The sequence below is a fragment of the Clupea harengus genome, chromosome 4, assembly GCF_900700415.2.
Source record: "Clupea harengus chromosome 4, Ch_v2.0.2, whole genome shotgun sequence".
NCBI lineage: Eukaryota > Metazoa > Chordata > Actinopteri > Clupeiformes > Clupeidae > Clupea > Clupea harengus.
Window position 1 is genome coordinate 20,900,372 of NC_045155.1, and position 21,950 is coordinate 20,922,321.

A 21,950-nucleotide genomic window follows, 5' to 3' on the forward strand; every position below is an offset into this window, starting at 1 on the left:
AGTAAAGCACAATAATAATTCATAATTCATGTACCCTTACTGTAAAGTGTCACCATAACTTTAGTTCAAGCCTGTGGCAGCAGTTCAAAATAGTTCGTTTATTGCCATGCAATGAAAAATACCTTTTCACAAACTTTTTCACAAGTTCAGTGGGTACATTTTCCAAAATAATGCTTTAATTCTGAAAAATAAAGGGTCCCACACAAAACTCACTCAATGTCTTTTAATATTATTTCTTAGATATGTAGGCTACATAGAAAATGCATGAATATTAACTGAGATACCCCATTATGTTGTGAACAGTAGGCCTACGTGTGCTGTTGGCAAAATCTATGTCTATGTCTGACCTGGGCTGGCATATGTTCAGGATAAAAAGCGTGTGCGTGCACGAGCATTACGGTCACGCGCAAAGTGTCCCGGTTTTAGTTCCGGGAAATCTGGTCACCCTACTCTCTTTACCAGTTGCCACTTGTGTTTGTCCTCTTGAAAATAAATCGGTAAGCTTGGCACATTTGGCAGCATCCTTAATCTGGCTTTTTCAGCCCCTCTTCATCCCATCCATCCTCCCTGACGCGTATAGTTGCGGTAGGGCCGGCCCAGCCCAGCTATCGGTAGTCTGAGAAAACTTTTTAAAAAAGACGGGCTATGGACCCAACCAACTCTATTTGGGAGGGGAGAACTCACTCGCATGGTACAAGAATGCGGAACGTGTGTAGCCTACTTTAAGAGAAGATGGACTAACGTGACAAATGTCCAAAAATTAAATTCTCGACCGGCCCAGAAGTGAAGCGGCCCACCGGGAACTCTCCCGATTCTCCCGATTACCCACCCCGGGCCTGGGGCTCACTAAAAGAAAGCATTACAGTGATCTACAGCATACAGTGAGAGAGGGGACGCAAAAGTATTGTGAGGGAACGCAAAGGGAGCTCAAAAATAAATCCCATCATGACCTTTAGGGAACTCCACAAATCAACCAAATTCTGGTGGAAGATTAATACTTAACCCCTTAAGCTCTAAGGGTCATGGTGTGAGGGAAAACAAGACTATTGCAAAGGAACACAAAACTAATGTGACGGAACTCAAAATGATTGAGAGGGAATGCAAAAGTATCTCAGGAAAAAATGACCAGCATGACCCCTAGGACGCTTTGTACAGAATTATTGTAGAGGAGCTCAATATTGCGAGGGAATGCACAAGTATTGCGGGGGAACACAAAGTCTTGCAGAGGGAATGCAAAAACATTGCGAGGGAATGAAAACGTATTGCGAGGTAATGCAAAAATATGTCTGGGAAAAACATCAGCACCATGACACTTTTGATGGCTGCGTATTAGGGTAGATCCGTATGTGGCAGTGAAAAGCATAAATTGCTGAAGTGGCGAGTAACATTGTATTCACCACTAGAGGGCGGGTCTTTACAAGGAGAAACTTGATGTCGGTCCGATTTCTTTTTATCATCAAGCTGCCAGTTACAACAGGTCCGACAGGTAGTCAACATTAATTTACAGGATAAATCTCTGTGAGCCTTTACTTGGCACTGATTAAAGTCTTACGACAAAAGTCTTAGGCCAAAGTCTCAGACGATTGCGCCAAAAGCTCTGTAGGCTACTATACCCTGCAAACAAACACAGACATGAATTTAATTCAGCCCTTGAGCACCTACTTTATTGACGTGTACAGCTTTCTTGAGATGCTGCTGTTTGCCAACACTGATCTGACGGGCTAAAAAAAAAATTCTCAAAAGTCCTCTCCTTACTTCTCTCCAAATGTTATGTGTTATACATAGATTTGGGGGTTATATTATCTCTACCACACTTTTATAATAATGAGTATCCTATGGCGACAGATGTTGCGACGTCATCCTTGGCAGAAGCACTATAGGCTTGGTTCAAACCATTCCGACACCCCGTTTTACGCTGTGCGTAACTGTAACTTTTGTAATTCGGACATGGTCCTTTGATCCGATGGTAGACGACACTGGAAGAGTTTTGTCGTGCCAGCACGTTGCCATTTTTCTCTTTGGAAATACATCTTTAAGTATATATATATCCTGCTGTTTAAAGCTTTTGTAATTCTGTGATCTACTCTCTTAAGAATTACGGAGACCCAAGCCATCTTTCCCTGTAATTCGGAATTTAAGTTTGACTGACTGCCGTAGGCTACCGATTGAATTTCACCATTTGCGTGAAGTACTATACCTCAAGGATTCGCCAAAATTGATTTATTTTTGCCCAATACCTGTGAGAAGATTAGCTCTTTGAAGAGGATGAAGTTGCAGTTCCCTTAATGAGCCTAATGAGGTTGTGTTTTCCATTCGCTTCTCCTACCATCTGAGATATTTAGGAAATGGCTGGGACACCATATAGAATCAATTACTTTATCAACATAAGGTCAGTCTTTGTTTTCTTTTTTATACTCGTCGAGATTACATGCTATACAATGGAAACTTCAACTGATTTGTGCGCTCAGTTGTGTTCACAATGTGGTAGCCCATTAGCTAACTTTCAGGTTCGTCCTTATTTTTATCAGACATCTCCGCGCAAAATGCGTGTGCCCACTTTTTCTATGTGTGACTGTGGTGCTCTTCATCTTACACCAGTATACAATTTCCAGTGGGTAAGTGCTACACGACTTCTATGAAATTACAATTGGGTTGTACTCTTTCCTTAGTAGTTTAATAATGCTCAATACAAGAATAGAAGTAAGCACAAGACAATGTATTAGTTACTGGTCCATGGTCTTTCTGAATGTGTTTCAGGACTATTTTGAGTATAATGCAACAACAAAAAAACAAAAAAAACTTTCCTTTTGAAAATAAAAGCTGAAAGTCAATGACAGACATGAAATCTGTAGGCTACTGTAACAGTATATGTTCAATTTTTATAACCAATGTTACATTTTGGTTTAGTCATGCAGGCTACTACACATTAGAACATAAGTCTTACAAGGCACACAATTGTAGCCATAACATTTTAGGTCTATTTACGTATGAGCTCATGCGGTGCCCAAAATAGCCACCCTGACATACCAATGACATGAAGTAATCTACAGGCCAAACACTTATGTATATCCACAAGATGAAAAGTCAGAGATGTTTACAACTATGTTTTTATTTCTTGAAGTTTTGTTTGTTTTTTTGTCAGCTGTTTACTTTTTCTGATATACTCTCCATCAGGTATTTCACTGCAATGAAGAAGTGTACTTTGCCCCCTGGTGAGACCCTACTACCACAGGATCATATTGATAATTCACTAGATCTCTGGTATGTTAAGAGCTATAAAGTCCCCATCAAAGAAGTCAACGCGTTACAGTAAACACATCACAGTGGTGTGATAAAGCCCATGTGTGTTTTTAAACCCCTTCAGGTCAAGATGGGACGTTCAAACATGCACATCATGGAGAGCTCCAATAATGTGGAATGAGATGTTTGAAAAAGCAATCTACGATCAATACCATGTAGAAAAGGACACATCTGTAGCCCTAACAGTGTTTGCCGTCGGAAGGTCAGTTTTTCATTAACTTCTATTGTTTTCCTGTTTGCATGTTTATAGACTTGTATGGGCAACAGAAAGAGAGCAATTTCCACTAACAGTGATTTCTTTCACAAATAACTGTCCTGTGGAACTTTTATTGTGTGTCAAACAAATTCAATGAGGTCAACCAGTTCAATTCACTGCACTACGTTTATTGATTCCATCATCCGTGTTCTTTCCCCTTTAAAGGTATTTGGAGGTCTACTTGAAAGAGTTTTTAACATCAGCAGAAAGGCATTTCATGGTGGGCTTGCCTGTGGACTACTACATCTTCACTGATGCCCCGCATAATGTTCCCACTGTCCAGCTGGCACCAGGACGGACACTGCGAGCGATCCCGGTAAAGAGGTACGAGCGCTGGCAGGACATCTCCATGATGCGCATGAAGGCCATCACAGAGGCCATCGACAACCTCATCAGCACGCGCAACCAGTATGTGTTCTGCATGGACGTCGACCAGGTCTTTGTTGGGCCATTTGGTTCTGAGGCCCTCGGGGATTCAGTGGCCTTACTGCATGCATATTTCTACAAGAGCTCAGTAACAGAGTATACGTATGACCGAAACCCTAAATCAGTGGCTTACATGAATGACGGGGACTACTATTACCACGCTGCTGTCTTTGGTGGCACCTGGCAAAACGTGAGGAACATCACGGAAAGTTGCCATCGGGGGATTAAGACGGATAAGGTAAATGACGTTGAGGCCCTTTGGCATGACGAGAGTCACTTGAACAAGTACTTTTGGCTTCACAAGCCCAGCAAAGTGCTTTCGCCAGAATACTTATGGGCTTCGGAGATTGGCTTCAGTTATGAAATCCATGTCCGTAGAATGATCTGGGCTGAAAAGCACTACGGGGTCCTCAGGGATTAGAAATGGACTTGGTGTTCAGATGTTTAGACTTTTAGTGTTTAGAGGTCATCAGTTGTATGTTTTTTTGATGGGAACAGAACCATGAAGATTGGCTAATGCAAGAGTTGGCAACTCTGCAAAAAGGCTTTGAGACGTCTTAATGTATGACAATTATTTTGTTAATGTGTGAGTTCTTAAGTGGCCAGTGGTCGAGTGGTCTGTAAACCACTATGGAGAGATAAGTAAGCTTTTCGAGGGAAAGTGCCAGTTTTATTTTGCTTTGCCATCCGACAAGCTTGAACAAACCATTTCATAATGTGGCTCTGCACAAAACGCCACTAAAACAGAAAAGCTTTAGCAACTTTAGAAACATGCTTTGCACTGCAGTGCCATCACATAGTCTACCATGTCAGGAAATGGCACCTATCAAATCAGGGGACTGCTAATCTAATCTTTCTGTACTAGAGGGAATTTCCACTGTTTTATTTATAAGATTGTGAAACAACATTGGAAGGCAATGAAACACAATGCATTCTTAAGCATTTAGATCCCCCTGATTTTAGTTGATAATTTGTATATTTGCTTTCTGTTCGAGGTGTTTCTGTTCTTTGATGTGTATATAGATGCTTAGTTGAGTGTGTTGCTTGTGTTTTTCTATTAGATTTTTTTTTTTGATCTAATTGTTTTGTTTCTGTTTTCTATTTGTATTGATATTTTATTGTGATTTAATTGTACAGCACTTTGGTCAGTGTGAGTTTCTTTTAAATGTGCCCGATAAATACATTTGACTTGACTTGATGTTGAACTGGCTTGTGTTGCATGAGAACACTTGATGGGAGGTTCTCAACCAAACCAAGTAGGCTGATAGCAATAAGCTTCCAGCACATAAATAGAGTCTTTATAGTAATCTTCACCCATTTCACAGAATCACACTCTTAACCACTGTTGTTCCATGTGATAATCCAGAGAAAAGTGGTTGATATTGTCACTAACGCACTGAGGACCATTCATCAAGAGGTGGAGTCAAGGGAGACGGGAGAACACAGTAAAAACCATATGGCAGGGTTGGGAAATAAACATTGCACATTTGATTTTAATACCGTTATTATTGCTGTTCAAGAACTAAGCTCAGGAATTGTATTGCAGCCTTGCTCGTTACAGAACAAATGTAAAATCACCTGCTTTCATTTACATTATTTACAATAACTATTATGTAGAAGAGTACAAAGGTTCTCAAATTTTTTCACTGATTTTTATCAACTGATAGAAGAATGTACACTTGAAAGACAATAGCATTTTATTAAAATACTTTACACAAAATATACAGTTTGTGATTGTTGTACCAAGGGCAAAAATGACAGTCTCAAACATGATTGCTTTGTAAAAATCTTCTGGATCCCAATAGACACAACAATGAACAGTAGTGTAACAGTAACATGTGCCATCAAGTTACACTCGTAATAAATATGGTGCTTTTCCATTGCTGGGAAACCAAGGCCTTGTGGTGTGACGAATCACTTCAGTGAAATAATGGAACATTTGACATTGTATGGCTCTTTTGATTGCACTGGTGAAAAGAAAAAAAAGGATTTCAGGATGATGCACTGCATTGGCATCCACTGGCACTCCTGGAAACCTGACCGAAGGAAAGACCCAGGGACCCACTCAGACTTTTACGGCCCGCGTCTCAGACCTCTCAGCCAAGTATGGATGTATTCAGAGAGCCTCATTGGACTGGGTTGCTACACACAGGATTCCAGTGGCCTATACGCCAAAGGGCCCATTTCAACCTCTTTAAAGATCCAACCCCAAAACGACTGTCACAGCCTCATACCGATGGGAACCAGTCCAACACGAAGCATTCAATTGTGTTAACATAACATTTTAAGAAATGAATACCAAACATCAAACTTGAGGGTTGAATTCACATTCAGTTCAACCCTGCCCTGTTTGTCCCTAGTGGTCATTTATAGATTCTTCTTCCCACTCCTCTACATAAGATGTTCTTTAGAGCTCTAATGGAGAGTTGTGGGATTGGCCCACACTCCAAGTGTGTATGCACTGCCACTGAAGAAGGGCTCCTCAATGTGCACCACTGCCACTCTAGTTTACTTGATATTACAATCCCAAACAACCAATTCATGTCGTGTCATGTAAAACAAATGTAACAAAATACAAAACTTCTGTACATCTCGCAAAAAATATCAGTGGTCCCTTTCAGCATTGTGACAAAAACCATATTCACATACAAAAATTCTGGAAAAAAAAGTCACACAAACCTTTTGAATATATTGGCATGAAAACGAGCATAATAAAAACATAAGTAACAGAGTGGTTGACAGTGAACAAAATGTCTTGCATGTTAAACAGAACAGAGCAATGGAAAACACCTGGCCTCAGAACAGCGGTGAACCATTCTGTCTTTCCGGTTACAGGAACACATTCGAAAGTCCGCTTTCCTGTTCGCCCTGTAAAAGCTCAGTGTGTGCTCAGAGCACGTGGCTGTATTCTGGCTACCTCTCTTTAACATGATTAGCTAACATACTTCCCAAGTCCAATTACATTTAAAGTACTTAGCAGAAAGCACATGTGCTATTTCAAGGCATTTCATGCACACGCCCTAGTGTTTCGAAATGATATTTAACTGCATGAGTGTGTCTGAGGCACAGGAAGATTCAGCTGATACAACATTAGCAAATTCCACCAAAAGTCTTATTTACAACTATAATCTCTGGTATAAAAAAGTGCTCAACTCTTCCCTCCTCCAAAGCAACCACAATAGGCAAAGACCACAGTGAAATTGTTTTGTTCTTGTAGGAAAGTTTTCTTCACATAGTAAATTTTCCCTTTCCTAAATAAGGCATTCTTTGAGGTTATTACTAGCATATGATTCAAAGTGGGTGCCAACTGCTTTGCCAGCTGGAATCAAACCCAAGTGCTCAGCCTCAGCGACGGATGGAAACACAGAGCACAGACGAAACAAGCCACCAGAAGAAGGACAATAAACAGGAGATACAATAATGATGAATAATGATGACAGCAACCTACTTCGTAGAGCTAAAAAAAAAAATGCAACACCTATGGCGTGGACTGATACTATACTGCAATGACGATGGACAAGTTTGTGGATCTAACCCAGAAATCTCCCAAAATAACACTTGGACTCATGTTGCATATTTTCACCACTTATTTCAAAGCTGCACTTTGACAAGTGTAAAACAGTAAGCATCTCACCCTGACGGGCCTCATGTGCCTGTAGCCTCCCACGTCCCTTTTAGTTTTTTGCTGGACTGTAGCGCCTTCCAAAGGTGTTAGAGGCTTTTCATGCGTCTTCGCTGGCCACGCTAATGCTGTCCTCCTGGTCCCCGGGGCCACGGGCCCCCTCAGGGGACGTCACGTTCAGGTAGCTGAGCTCAGAGGGCTGGGAGAAGGCCACGGAGAAGGAGGACTTCAGGCTCTCCAGGTGCTCCCCTACCTTTACCCTGCGGATGGAGTCCAGGATGCTCAGAGGGTCACCCATGGCCAATTTAGGACTGGGAGGGGAGAGGGAAAAATAAAAAAGTCAGATTGTGATGGAAGGCATCCCTGTCTAAAGATGATGTGAGCGACATTTGTAGTTCTGGGTAACGTCTACTACTACATTAACAAAAGAAATCATGTCACGTTATCTTTTACATGTTCTGAGCAGGCCTAGGAGTCATTCCATACCAAGTCACCTAGACCCCCCTGTGGCATGGATTGCCTCTGTCCACTAGACTGTATACACTATCCCAAAGTATCATGCAGGAATTCTTTTTACAAAAGACGGAGAGAAAATGGTCCAGTTGAAATTAGGAGATGCCTACATGCTCAATTACACATGTGACAACACATCTGTGGCCACTAAACGACTGAATGCTACACACTTTACACATTTGGTATTATCTTTTAATGAGTGTAATGCTTAGGTGTTTGATAATGCAAAACATTTTAGATATGAAGAGAGCAAGTTAGTTGTAGATATGACTATTTTTAGCAACCCCATGACCACAAGTGACATTTGATATTGGTTTGATGGCCCATACATATCCCACTGACCGACCACTTCATTGAAGGCCTATTTGCAGACCTCAGGCCACAATAATATGCAAGTTCAATTATTAAGGACTTCATAAAATCCCCCTGTTCTCTATTACGAACTCAACAGAAGTTAAAACCTGTACCTTGATCCAGAAGTTTGGAGAAAGATCTCATTGTCTGAAGGAAGCATTTTCTTCAAATCCTTATAATAAAAAAAGAACAAAGAAAGGAAACTAAGTAGCACAAACTCCCAGAACAGCAATGGCCGCTTGTAAGTACATAGGCGAACAACTCCAACCTCCTAAGACTGCACTGCACCCAAGAGCGCCTGGGATCTGGAATGGTGACTGTTTATGATGGCTGTTAGGAAAGAATGCTTTGGAGCAGAAACTGGGTGAGTAGCTAAATATAAGCCCTGCAGTCAATCCTGTCAGTGTGTTTTATTTAGCACTTTATTTATCACAGCTCAGAGCAACCTCAAAGTGTAGCCTACTGTTGCATTAAGTTGTAAATCTAAACAATAAGCAAAGCTAGTGTCGAGCTGCAAGATGGATTCTTTAATGCACATCCATCATTTTCGCCATACACCCAGAAGAAAAAAGTGATTGTGTGAAGTGAGATGAAGTTTGTAAATAAGATCAAAATACCGAATTTGTACATGGACAAACCAACTGACAGACAGACAGACAGACAGACAGACAGACAGACAGACAGACGACCTGCTTTAATCCATTCCCTGATGTCCATGCCGTTTATGCTAATACTCCTCCACCATTGCAGCACGCTTTACCTCCATACTGCAGGTGGAGTGGACGTTCCTCAGGCCACGCTCCAGCATCCCCACCTGATGAGCCAGCCGCAGCGTTTTCTCCTGCAGCTGCCTGTTCTCCACCTCTAGAATGTTCACCCTGAGGGAAATAAAGACGCGTGAGCATGAGCATGAGCATCTACAACTTAGGTGACAAACGTCCATTTCGGCTTTCAGGTAAAAGAGTATGCGGCTGTGACATCAGCATAGTGGATCTAGTGATTTAGATGTCAGCAAACAAGTCCCAGTCTGAAACCATTACATGTCCATTCATAGGTCTACTTCAATGACACTGTCTGAATTTGTCTGTCAGAAAAAGTCATGAAAAGCTCATTGCAGAAACAAATGCAGAAAATCAGAACAGTTAACCAATCCATTCCAAACTATCAAGTTAGCACACGCTATAGCACACGCTTTTGCACACGCTTCAGCAAACGCTTTAGCACACGCTTCAGCAAACGCTTTAGCACACGCTTTTGCAGTGATGAACCTAAGCTCTGAATGAGACATCAATAGATCAAGGGTACAAACAACAATAAGAACTACACATTTTGCATCTGCAGTTAAGCATAGCCTACGTGTACTTTTGAAGTTTAGTCGAAAAAGTAATACTTTTGGTGAACGATTGAAGTTATCTACTGTCCTTAGCTAACATTTCGTTCTAATGTCAGAAGCACCAATGGATCGTTTTTTAGTGAGGAGAGTGACAGAGCGACAGGCTGCCACGACAAAGGGACAAGGACAGGCTTCCAACAAAGCTACACCTTCACAGGATACAGAGAAACAAAGTAAAAAAAGAAAATACAATGAGGAATACATCAAATATGGATTTACAGTGACGACAGACAGAGCAGGAGAGGAGGTACCACTGTGTTTCGTGTGTTCAACATTACTGTCAACTAAAGCGAAGAAGCCGTCGAAACTATTGCGGCATATGGAGACGCATCACGTTTTCTTGAATGCCAAGCCTATTGAGTACATGCAACAGATGTTGCGTGATTCTTATATGACTTAAGTTCTGGATAAGTTGCCAGACAGAATATCCAGAGCTTGCTGCAAAAGTAATAAGGTGTCTTTTGCCCTTTCAAACTACCTACCTGTGTGAAAGCGTTTTTTCTACAAGGCTTGAACCAGAGAATGATATGAGACTGTCGCTGTCTACCATTTCGCCACGAATAGACAGGCTGTGTGGACTTCACCATGCCCAGATATTACACCGAGAGGTCTCCCCTCTCTCCAAACACACACGCGCACAAACGCACGAACACACACACATACATACATACATACATACGCACGCACGCAGGCACATCAGTGGGCCGCGGATTACTTTCTAGTCAGAATGGTGGTCCCTGGGACAAAGCCAGTTGAAAACCCCTGCCTTAGATTGTTACGAAAGGTCAATGTGAGACTGTTTTATTTGCATCCTGCAAATGAGTAAATGTGAATGTAAGCTCCAGTTAAAATATCCTCCACCCTTATATTAGGGTGTAAGGGATTGTATAGTCTTCCATTCCTTTGTTGACCCTTGTCACGTTGCACCCTTGGGGCTTGGCACCGGATACTGGAGTCGCCAGTGGAATAAAGACTGAAAGTTACCACTAATCACCCTGGCAGCAGTGCTTACAAACTTCTCCAGGTGTTGCCTGCAAAATGTCCATTTACTCCCTTTGCATACACATTTGGATTTGTTTTATGCCACCCACAGAAAAGCACCACTTTCTCTTTCTTAGCAGGTGCAGTAACTACTTGCTGCTGTGTATGTCTGTGGCAAGCAAAGCAACGCATGCACACACGCACGTACACACGCTCGCACACACGCACGTACACACGCTCGCACACACACACCTCTGCTGGATGGCGGTGCGGAGGCCTTTGTTGCTTGCACACACACACATACACACGCTCGCACACACACACACACACACACACACACACACACACACACACACACACACACACACACACACACACACACACACACACACACACACACACACACACACACACACACACACCTCTGCTGGATGGCGGTGCGGAGGCCTTTGTTGCTCGCACACACACACATACACACGCTCGCACACACGCTCGCACACACACACACACACACACACCTCTGCTGGATGGTGGTGGCGGTGCGGAGGCCGTTGCTGCCCATCTCCTCTGCCTCAGTGACGCGCTGCAGCAGCTCCCTCTTCTCCAGCAGCAGCTTCTCGTTCTCCTCCGTCACCTTCCTGCCATGGTCCTGCTCCTGTCCACCAGTGAGACGCAACACAACATCAGGGATTAAAAAAAAAAAACACATTTCAAACCGCCTTCATTTCTACACTCATTTACCTTCGAGAAAAAGTATGCACTTGATTTGATTTTTGTGGATGTTGCCCGGATATTAAGCCCCTGGTCATGGCAATGCGAGTGACATGCTTATTATTCAAACTCTATGCAGCAGATTAAAACAGTGGTTTAGTTTTACAGGATCAAAGAGACTCACTCTCTCAGACAGGCTAGTGGCAAGAATGAGCTCATTCTCGAGTTTCTGAATGACTCGGTCCCGTTGTGTTGTCGCCCTCGTGTAGACCTGCTTGGCTTTGTGCAGCTTGGACTTGTACTGACACTGTTTCTCGTTGTATTTCCTGCACAGGGGAGGGGGGGGGGGCAATCAGATGTGTGATACAAGAGGCCCAGATCCAGCTGCAAACCAACAAAATGGTTTCCTTTCCATGTCCTCAGTGTCACGTACCGGATGTTGGAGTCGAGCTGAAGCATGGCCTGCTGGAGCTCCTCCTGGAGCCTCTCGGACTCCTGCTGGCTGGAGGCCAACTCCTCCTGCAGGCCACCGCATGTCTGCCGGGTCACCCTCTGCTGTCAAGTAAACACGCAGGAGGAGTTCACAGATAGCTCCTTCTCCACCCCATTCTCACAGTGAATTTTGCCTTACACAATCAAACAAGTCCACAACACGTACCACATACATGAAAGAAATGCACAGGGATAAGGGTGAAGATGTGACACAATAGCCCGTTTTACACAGGACATCGCCATTAAAAAGACACTTCATTATGACGGCCTTGCTTATTTACACTGACCCAAACCAGCACATACCCTCAGACCAGCTCTCCCTCTTGCACAGATGTCAATTTGGCCTGGATTCTGCTCTGTGACTACCTCCACTCCCAGCTTAACGCCAGGCCTTTATGTATTTTGTATATGGATCGCTGCAGCGGAACAACTCGCCTTAATCCTGCCTTGAACAGACTACTTAAAAGGGGCTTATCATACTGGAGATCGTCTAGTTTCGTCTGAAACCAACTGCATGCCCACACAGGTCTAAAGTAGAGGAAAGAGTAGCTGTTGTGCAATACCCCAAATGAGTCAGTCATAGCAAACGTCATGGCATATACATAACAGTGTTTCCCCTAGGTTTACAGCTTTGGGGGGGGGGGGGCACCGACACAAACACATATAGGAATCATGGTGTTCATGTGTTTCTTTTTTTAAATTGCCGGAGCAAGTGAAAGTTGCGATAGAAAGTTGCAAATTTTCCTCTTTGTAATTATAATTGAGTTATTTTTTTTTTAACCGTATGTACCGTGAAGGAGTGCAGAAGATCCCGGGTACAGCACACAGCGCGTTTTGCGACTGTCACCAGCCAACTAAATACTAAATAAAATCCCCATACACCCAGCCAGGCAGCCTCTCTCTCTCTCTCTCCCCTCTCCTTTCTTATCACATTGCTAATGCCTATAATAACCCACTCACTCTGTTCTTTTTCTTTCTCTCCTAATCTAGACTATCTTCGCCATGGGACGCTGCTGTAGTCTCTCCACCCGGTCTACCTGCAGAAACCCTCGACCAATTGCACCCACCGCTCTACCTCATACCCTATGCTAGCATTTATATACAATATATATTATTGCCACCATCGACATGTTTCTCTGTTCCTACTCCCCTTACCCCTGTAATAGTAACCCTATCAGCACAGTGTATATCCACTAAACTGGTCTTGTCTGTATCATGTATTTACCACTGGATGTCTGTATATATATATTATGTACATCTACCAAATGCAGGCTATGTACAACACCTGTTGTTTCCCTTCCCCTTCTACCACACAACCCTCCCCCTTCCCCCCTTCCTATCTCCACCCGGCCGACCTCAAGCAGATGGGTTCCCCCTTATGTGCCTTGGTTCTGCTTAAGGTTCCTTCCTGACTAACAGGGAGTTTTTTCTTGCCCGTGTTGCCATTGTGCTTGCACTAAGGGGGTTTCAGGCTCTGGGCTCTGTAAAGCGCCTAGAGACAATTGTATTGTTATGGCGCTATATAAATAAAATTGAATTGAATTGAATTGAATAAATAAATAAATAAACAAACATTCATTCATCAAGAACAAACCTATTGAGAAATGGTCCTCTAAATAACCTTACCAATATGCCAAACAAAAGATTACCAGGACTACAAAAATTTAGCAAAATAGGCTTTACTTATCCACAAAGAAGTGCACCTGTTGGCATTCCAAAAGGACCATCAGTAAGACTGAATAAAATGTTATGAATGTCTTAGCCTTCACATGACGAAAAAAAAAACAGCCTGTGTCACTGTGATCTGTCTCGTCATCTGACGTCCTGCCTGCGTTTCTGCCGTTCTCATTCTATGCTTATCAATCTGTTTTGCTATCCTTGTTTATTTATTGCAGGGGTTTTCAACCAGGGGTCCGTGGCCCCCTGGTGGTCCGCGACGGCATTGCAGGGGGTCCGCGACATGAGCCTATGTTGATCAGTTCACCATTGACTTTTTTATTTTTATAAATATACCTGGGCCCGTCAAAATATTTATGTCTGAATAGCCAAGTCGCATTGCCCAAAAAACTGATGTAGACCCATATTCAGCGAAGAAATTACACTGACAAGTATTATAGGCAGAATATGTGTGCGGGGGGAGGGGGCGTGGCGGCGGTTACAAACATGAAAAAGAAGGGTAGGGGACTGTAAAATGTTTTGGGAATCACTGGCACATCAGTGGGCCGCGGATTACTTTCTGGTCAGAATGGTGGTCCCTGGGACAAAACCAGTTGAAAACCCCTGATTTATTGTATCCGTATAGGTGTTGATGTTGTTCGATTTCATATATTAATTTAAAGTCATCCATTCTTCAACACTAGCTGCTACCTTATCTTCATACAGAAAGTAATGTTAAATCTCCATGGCAACAGCTCTCGAGGGTTTGGGAAATAATCGGATTTATTGCTTCCTTCATTATTCACAGCAAAATAATTTTCATTTCATTACATTTCATAGATTTATTACCAGACATGGGCATACGTTCTGTTTCCACGTCTGCTGTAGCATTCTCATTGAGCCTCATTCTCGAAATTTTTTTGAATAAAAAAAAAATATCTTCTTACGGACTTCGAAAGATCTCAACCTGATTCATGAACGCCTGGAAATATTCTTAGTATCTTAAAAGCTTAAAAGTGTCCGTAGCTGTGCACTGATTCTTAAGCCCAATTCTGTCCGCTGGTGGGAGTCTGCTCCATAGACATATGTCTATGCATTTACATTACATTTAGTCATTTAGCAGACGCTTTTGTCCAAAGCGACGTACAAGGGAGAGAACAGTCAAGCTAAGAGCAATAAAAAGCATGGTGTAACAATAAATACTACTTTACATGAGAATTAGAAAACAACGACCTAGAAACAAGGAAAAAGAAGTGCAGGAATGTAACTGCTGAAGTGCAAGTTAAGCGCTGGTCAGGTGCCAGTTAGGAAGGGAGGTGCTCTCTGAAGAGTTGGGTCTTCAAAAGCTTCTTGAAGGTAGAGAGGGACGCCCCTGCTCTGGTAGTACTAGGCAGTTCGTTCCACCAACGTGGAACTACAAATGAGAATAGTCTGGATTGCCGTGCTTGCACAGACGGCAGTGCCAAACAACGCTCACTAGACGAGCGCAGCGTCCTGGGTGTAACATTTGCCCTTACAAGAGCATTTAGGTAGGTGGGAGCAGAACCAGCAAGCACTCTGTAGGCAAGCATAAGTGACTTGAACTTAATGCGAGCAGCTACTGGCAGCCAGTGGAGCTCAATGAGTAGCGGGGTGACGTGTGCCCTTTTCGGTTGGTTGAACACCAGACGCGCCGCCGCGTTCTGGATCATCTGTAGTGGTTTCACCACGCAAGCCGGCAGGCCCGTTAGGAGGGCGTTGCAGTAGTCCAGGCGGGAACTCACCAAGGTTTGCACCAGCAGCTGGGTGGCATACTGGGTTAGGTACGGCCTGATTTTGCGGATGTTGTATAGCGCAAAGCGGCACGACCTGGAGACAGAGGCGATGTGGGGCGTGAAGGTCAGTTGGTCATCAATAATGACCCCCAGGTTTTCTTGCTGTTTTGGATGGAACAAGAGATAAAGAGTCAATATTGATATTGATGTTATGGTGGATGACCTGTTTGGCTGGGAAGACCATCAGCTCCGTTTTGGCCAGGTTCAGCTGAAGGTGGTGATTTTTCATCCATGTGGATATATCAGCCAGAACAGTCCGAGATCCGCGCCGAGACCGTGGTGTCCTCAGGAGGGAAAGACAGAAACAGTTGAGTATCATCGGCATAACAGTGATAGGAAAAACCCATGCGAGCGGATGATAGGGCCCAACGAGGTGGTGTAAATGGCAAAGAGAAGTGGTCCCATCACCGAGCCTTGGGGCACCCCAGTGGTGAGGAGGTGAGGTACAGACAGCTGACCTTGCCAAGACACGTTGAACGAGCGCCCAGTGAGGTAGGATTCAAACCAGGAGTGCGCATTGCCAGAAATGCCCATACTTGACAGTATGGACAGAAGGATGCGGTGGTTGACTGTATCAAACGCAGCTGATAAGTCAAGCAGGACGAGAGCCGAGGATTGAGCTGCTGCTCTAGCTGTTTTTAAGGCCTCGGTCACCGACAACAGGGCTGTTTCGGTGGAGTGACCGCTTTTGAATCCAGACTGGTTTGGATCGAGGAGATTGTTCTTTGACAGGAACTCTGTAACCTGTTTGGAAGCTGCCCTCTCAATGGTTTTAGAAAGGAGCGTGAGAAGTGAGACCGGTCGATAGTTTTCTACTTGAGTGGGATCGAGAGACGGCTTCTTGAGCAGCGGCGTTACCCGAGCCACTTTGAAAAGAGAAGGAAATGTTCCAGAATTAAATGAAGCATTAATCACCTGTGTTATTTGCGGTAAGACGGCAGGCGATATGGCTTGAAGGATGTTGGATGGGATGGGGTCCAGCGGGCATGTAGTTGGACGGCTGCCTGTTAGGATTTTGGAGACCTCGCTCTCGCTGAGAGGGATGAAAGAAGGAAATGATGAGCCATTGACGGTTGCGCCCTTAGGGGGGGGGAGACAGTTGGTCGAACTGTTTCCCGATGGCTGCCACTTTCTCTGTGAAAAAGGAAGCAAAGTTATCAGCAGTGAGGTTAGTAGCTGGGGGAGGAGGAGGAGGGTAGAGCAGAGTTTTGAAGGTGGAGAATAGTTTCCGAGCGTCAGTTGCACCGTTGATCTTGTCATTGAAAAAAGTCTTCTTAGCAGCAGTGATGCTGGATGAGAAGGAGGCCAGCAGTGTCTGGTAGCTTGCAAGATCGTCCAGTGCTGCAGATTTGTGCCACGTTCTCTCAGCCGCTCTGAGATTGGAGCGCTGCGTTCGGAGGGTATCACTCAGCCACGAATGAGACTGGGTAGATCGAGCAGGTCTGGTGGAAAGTGGACACAAACTGTGCAAGCATGAGCTCAGAGTGGAGCAGAGAGATTCTGTGGCATCATCGACACCTAGTGAGGAGAAAGTGGATAAAGGTGGAAGAGCAGAAGAAACCAGAGAGGAAAAGTGGGTGGGAAGAGGTTGCGGAGGTTGCGCCGGAACGAGACCATCGGAGGGGGGACAGAGGGTTGCTCAATGAGCCGAACATCGAAGCGAATGAAAAAGTGGTCGGAGAGATGCAGAGGGGTTACCGTTAGGTTGTCCGTGGTGCAGTTCCGAGCAAGGATGAGGTCAAGCTCTTTTCCTGCTTTGTGAGTTGGAGGAGTGGGGACCTGTTGCAGGTCGAACGAGTGAACCAGGGTCCGAAAGTCAGCTGAGTTGGGATTGTCTAGGTGGATGTTCATGTCGCCAAGGATGAGTGTTGGACACTCGTGGTTAGGGATGGATGACAGCAGGGTGTCCAACTCATGGACGAAATCACCCAGTTGTCCTGGTGGACGGTAGATGACAATCACATAAGTTTTAACAGGAGCAGTTACCATAATTGCATGATATTCAAAGGAGGCATACCTGTTTGAAGGCAGCAGTGAAGTGAATTTCCAGTTGTCTGAAATCAGCAGCCCCGTCCCACCTCCACGACCAGATGGTCGGGGAGTATGGGAGAAGGCATAGTTGGTGGAGAGTGCTGCCGGGATAGCATTGTTTTCAGGTTTGATCCATGTCTCCGTGAGAGCTAAGAGCCCTAGAGAGAGGTGGTTGGCATAACCTGAGATGAAATCAGCTTTTTTGACTGCAGACTGACAGTTCCACAGGCCAACAGAGAAAGAGGTTACAGCAGAAGAGGTTTGTTGAAGTGAGCGGAGGTTACCCAGGTTGCGCTGCCGTCTGCTGCGCTGAGATCTTTTTTGACAACCAGTGACAACAGAGATGCTATTGTGACACATGGCTATGGCAGAATGGAAAAGTTTACCTTGTTTGTGAGCCTTGTTTCGGTGGACTTGTACAGGTAGACTTGCATGTCTTTACCCGAAAAGGGCTGAACACGAGGGCTGACACTTCCGCTGACGCTTCAGCACCTGTCCTATTAAAATAGCAGGCTCACTGATTGCCTCCGGCTGAAGGCACCCCCAGATTCTGATTACACAAAGGCAGCTGATTGCTGTAGGTGTGGCTTGACAAACCAGCAAGTGAGTGAAACTAGATTGCCAAACAGGGTAATTGCCAAGATAGTGCAAATACAGAGTAATCTCAGTACAATCTAACTAGCACAGCAGTACAAATACACAAACACAGTCCTTAAAGCTCTCTAGCTTTCTCTGAATTAATTAAGACTGAAGTAAGCATAATATACATTCTGTCCAGTGAAAGAGGCACCCCCAGATTCTGATTACACAAAGGCAGCTGATTGCTGTAGGTGTGGCTTGACAAACCAGCAAGTGAGTGAAACTAGATTGCCAAACAGGGTAATTGCCAAGATAGTGCAAATACAGAGTAATCTCAGTACAATCTAACTAGCACAGCAGTACAAATACACAAACACAGTCCTTAAAGCTCTCTAGCTTTCTCTGAATTAATTAAGACTGAAGTAAGCATAATATACATTCTGTCCAGTGAAAGAGGCACCCCCAGATTCTGATTACACAAAGGCAGCTGATTGCTGTAGGTCTATGGTCTAGGTCTATGGTCTGCTCACGTGTCTGTGTGTGCGTGTGTTTGTGCGCATCAGGGCGGAACTCTGCCGTGCGCGATACAGAGAGCAGAGGAGAATTGTAAACGCGCGAGAGACAACCATGTAGAGACAAAAATGACATGCCGTCGTGTAAATAAGATAAATAACATAAGGCTATTTATTTTGATTAATAAAAGAACAAGCTATAGACCTGTTCTATAGGAAAAGTAACTTTAAAATGACTTCCGTTGTGATCTGGCACTTTATAGAAAATAAATTTGAACAAAATGAACTTGACCTTCCAGGGGGGGGCGTTGGGGGGGTGGGGCGCCCCCTTAATATAATGGTAGGGGAAACACTGTGACATATGTTTCATAGCTACAGTTTGGCTGGTTGGACTGAGACAAACCAGTTGGCCACATACTTCCTCTCTGGCGGCATTCTGCTCACTCTCCAGGACCTGTAGGCGAGCATCAGACTGCTTCAGGCGGTGAGCCAGCTCGGAGTTTGTGCGACTCAAAGACGCCTCCTTCGCCCTCAGGGACCGCACTTGCTGATGGAGCTCCTCCTCTCTCTGTTCTAGTAACTTCCTGTTGTTAGGAGAGATGTGGGATGTATGATGTTGTAAGTCTTTGTTGTAAACATTTCCTGTTTATTTATCTCTGAAAAATCTGTGTGTCTTTACAAGTGTTTGTAACCCCCCCCCCCCCCCCTTTTTTTCCTACTGTGAGGCACATTGTGTTACCTCCTGGTATGAAATGCGCCGTACAAATAAAGTTTGAAAAAAGGTTTGAAAAAAAGTGAACTAGAATCCATGGACTGCATGAACAGCATTGTTGACAAAGAAATACAGTTTGTGCAGTTGTAGTATACATGATTGGAAACAGTTACTTATACAAAGGAATGGGTTAGAAATGCTCAAATGTCCCTTTCATGACCAAGGACAAATGGAGCCCTGGCATATTTCAAAATCCAGTGAGAACCACTGGCCAAATTATACATTAGTCGCAATTCACATGTACTATGCATGAAATGTAGAAGTAGTGAGGAACAACCCTGGACTGGGCAGGACCATTATGGCATGAGTGCGTGTGTGTGTGTGTGGGGGGGGGGGGGGGGGTATAGAATGCTGCAAGAGTAGTATTGAGGAAGAGCCCTTCAGAGGACTGGGCAGAACCATTACGAGGAGGGGGGTTCAGAAGGCCTCACCTCTGCAGCTGCTCCTCCTGGAGCTTGGCCCTGACAGCGGACAGGCTGTCAGCCAGGTCTCTGCTCTCCCTCTCCATCTTGGACGTCTCTCCGGCCCGCGCCTCCTCCAGGCGGAGCTGGTGAAGGGTGTTCTTCATCTGCTGCTGGAGCTCCAGCACCTACAGCAGCAGCAGCAAACATACGTCTGAACAAACTGACCTTGGGCCGAGCAGGCCCCTACTGATTGCACAGCAGTCTGAGATTCAAGCCACAGCTTAATGGAGAGGGTTACCTCAAGCATTAAGAGTGAGGCAATGTTACATGAAGCCTGTATAGGGGTGGTAACAAATGCTTCAACATAGAAGGTTCTTTAAAGGTTAGTAATTAACCACAGGTCAGTAATTCATTTTCTTTTCCTCGCTTGTTTGTAATCAGCCATTCTGTTCTCAGTCGCATTCGTTATCAGTCATCTTTGCTAGCAGAGTAGGGGTGTGAACATTTTGATTGTGTCCATATCAACATGCACGATGATGCAATACAACATGAGAGGATACGCATTCGGACACAGTGGGATGTGAAACTCATTCGGACACAGTGGGGTGTGAATCTCATTCTGACACAGTGGGGTGTGAATCTCATTCTGACACAGTAGGGTGTGAATCACCTCCAGACAAAAAGAACTCCTACATAGATTTAACATCAGACTGTTATGTGGTCTTTTTATGGTCAGATCATGGCCTTGGCCAATCACATAGGTGAAGGTCGTACAAATGTTTTCCAAAAGAGATATATAGTTTCAGTATATGCATGTCTTCTTCTTGCCTTCTTATCGGCGGCGATGAGACGGCTCCTCTCGGCACAGAGCTCCTCCTGCAGGCTGCTTGTTGAATGGCGGCTCTGGGAGCTGCGTGCCAGCTGGAGCTCCAGCTCTCTGCTCTTCTGCTGCAGGCGCTGCAGCTCCACCGCCTGCCCTCGCTCAGTCTGCTCCAGCTTGCTCAGCTTGGCCTGGGCCTGCCTCAGTTCCGCACACACCTGCACATCCACAACACCTGCCATCAACCACAGGCTTAAACACATTCACAACACCTGCCATCAACCACAGGCTTGAACACATCCACAACACCTGCTATCAACCACAGGCTTGAACACATCCACAACACCTGCTATCAACCGCCCCTTAGTACTTCCACAACACCTGTTAGGAACCACACACACCAGTACTCATCCACACACACACCTGCTATCAAGTGCACACATTCACAACATCTGTTTTCGTCTGCACAACTGAACTTCGCCACCACACCTGCTATCGACAACACACCTGCACACACTCACAACATCCACAGAGAACTACACACCTGTACACATCTACCGCACCTGCTAAAACACCTGCACATCATCCACACACATCCAAAACACTTGTAGTCATAAACCTGTCAATATCCATAAGACCTGCTATCAACTGCACTCATCAAAAACACTTGTTCATAGTCATAAACCTGTAGACAGCCACATCACCTGTTTGTAAGCATGAACCAGGGGCATGTTCATTCTGAAAACAGTATGCGACGGTATGTGTAAGGTTTCCAGGTTGAACAACCGGTTTCCTCGAAACATGCGTTTTCTCGTTGGTGGGTGTGTCAGAATCAGCAGGCACGAAAAGTCACTGTTAAATAAACATTTTGCCTTGTTTTGTCGGGGCTGAACATGTTCCTGTAGACATCCATGATGCCTGTATGTAACAGCACATCTACACATGTCTACAAACCTGTTAGCAAGCATACACCTGCACACATCCACAACACCTGTTGTCAACTGCACACCGGTAGATAACCAGAGACAGACGCCCGCTGCTTGTTGTGGAAGTGGTCTACCTTGAGCTTCTCTTGATCCAGCAGAGCGTTGTGCTTCTTGAGGTCCAGGTTTTTCTCCCTCTCGTAGCGTAGCTCGCGCTCGGCCGAGGTGAAGAGGTTCTGGGTGCGGGCCAGGTCCTGCCTCAGCTGCTTGTTCTCCTCACTTTTCTGCTGCAGAACCGAATCTTGGGACTGTTGGACAACAATGTCAAAACTTGAGGAGAAACAAACTTTCTAGGAAAACTTCACCGAAACCGAAATAAATTCCATCCTAC

The 21,950-nt window shown here is 44.6% G+C and overlaps 2 protein-coding genes across 8 annotated transcripts in view; one reads left to right on the plus strand and one right to left on the minus strand.

The window, feature by feature from the left end:
* Positions 1-1,532: 1,532 nt before the first annotated feature.
* LOC105894281 (N-acetyllactosaminide alpha-1,3-galactosyltransferase-like) lies at positions 1,533-5,704 on the plus strand. 2 transcript variants are annotated; one of them, XM_031566724.2, is made up of 5 exons: positions 1,533-2,389; positions 2,529-2,615; positions 3,175-3,212; positions 3,365-3,502; positions 3,722-5,704. In XM_031566724.2, the coding sequence occupies exons 2-5, from the start codon at positions 2,544-2,546 to the stop codon at positions 4,401-4,403; spliced, it is 930 nt and encodes a 309-aa protein (XP_031422584.1). In that variant the 5' UTR covers positions 1,533-2,389; positions 2,529-2,543; the 3' UTR covers positions 4,404-5,704. The 2 variants fall into 2 exon arrangements, with proteins under 2 accessions (XP_031422584.1, XP_012676216.2); XM_012820762.3 differs by having other exon boundaries at positions 1,538-2,389; positions 3,175-3,261.
* ccdc30 (coiled-coil domain containing 30) overlaps positions 5,662-21,950 on the minus strand; it is a 30,198-nt gene continuing 13,909 nt past the window's right edge. For 5 of the 6 annotated variants that reach the window (XM_031566730.2, XM_031566729.2, XM_031566731.2 and 2 more), the window contains 10 exons: positions 21,697-21,867; positions 20,645-20,854; positions 19,844-20,001; positions 19,059-19,224; positions 11,990-12,111; positions 11,741-11,882; positions 11,364-11,500; positions 9,232-9,349; positions 8,585-8,643; positions 5,662-7,915 (listed from right to left, as the gene is read on the minus strand). In XM_031566730.2, the coding sequence (XP_031422590.1) occupies positions 7,705-7,915; positions 8,585-8,643; positions 9,232-9,349; positions 11,364-11,500; positions 11,741-11,882; positions 11,990-12,111; positions 19,059-19,224; positions 19,844-20,001; positions 20,645-20,854; positions 21,697-21,867 (1,494 nt within the window). In that variant the 3' untranslated portion in view covers positions 5,662-7,704. The remainder of the gene's footprint in view (positions 7,916-8,584; positions 8,644-9,231; positions 9,350-11,363; positions 11,501-11,740; positions 11,883-11,989; positions 12,112-19,058; positions 19,225-19,843; positions 20,002-20,644; positions 20,855-21,696; positions 21,868-21,950) is intronic. The other variant, XM_031566728.2, reaches the window with a different exon arrangement.

What these genes read in the sequence shown, in the direction of transcription:
- LOC105894281 (XM_012820762.3), top strand. Translation starts at nt 2,346, where the DNA reads ATGGCTGGGACACCATATAGAATCAATTACTTTATCAACATAAG. An exon ending in CAGTATACAATTTCCAGTGG is followed by an intron (nt 2,616 to 3,174) that starts GTAAGTGCTACA and finishes ACTCTCCATCAG; the next exon opens with GTATTTCACTGCAATGAAGA. An exon ending in ACAGTGTTTGCCGTCGGAAG is followed by an intron (nt 3,503 to 3,721) that starts GTCAGTTTTTCA and finishes TCCCCTTTAAAG; the next exon opens with GTATTTGGAGGTCTACTTGA.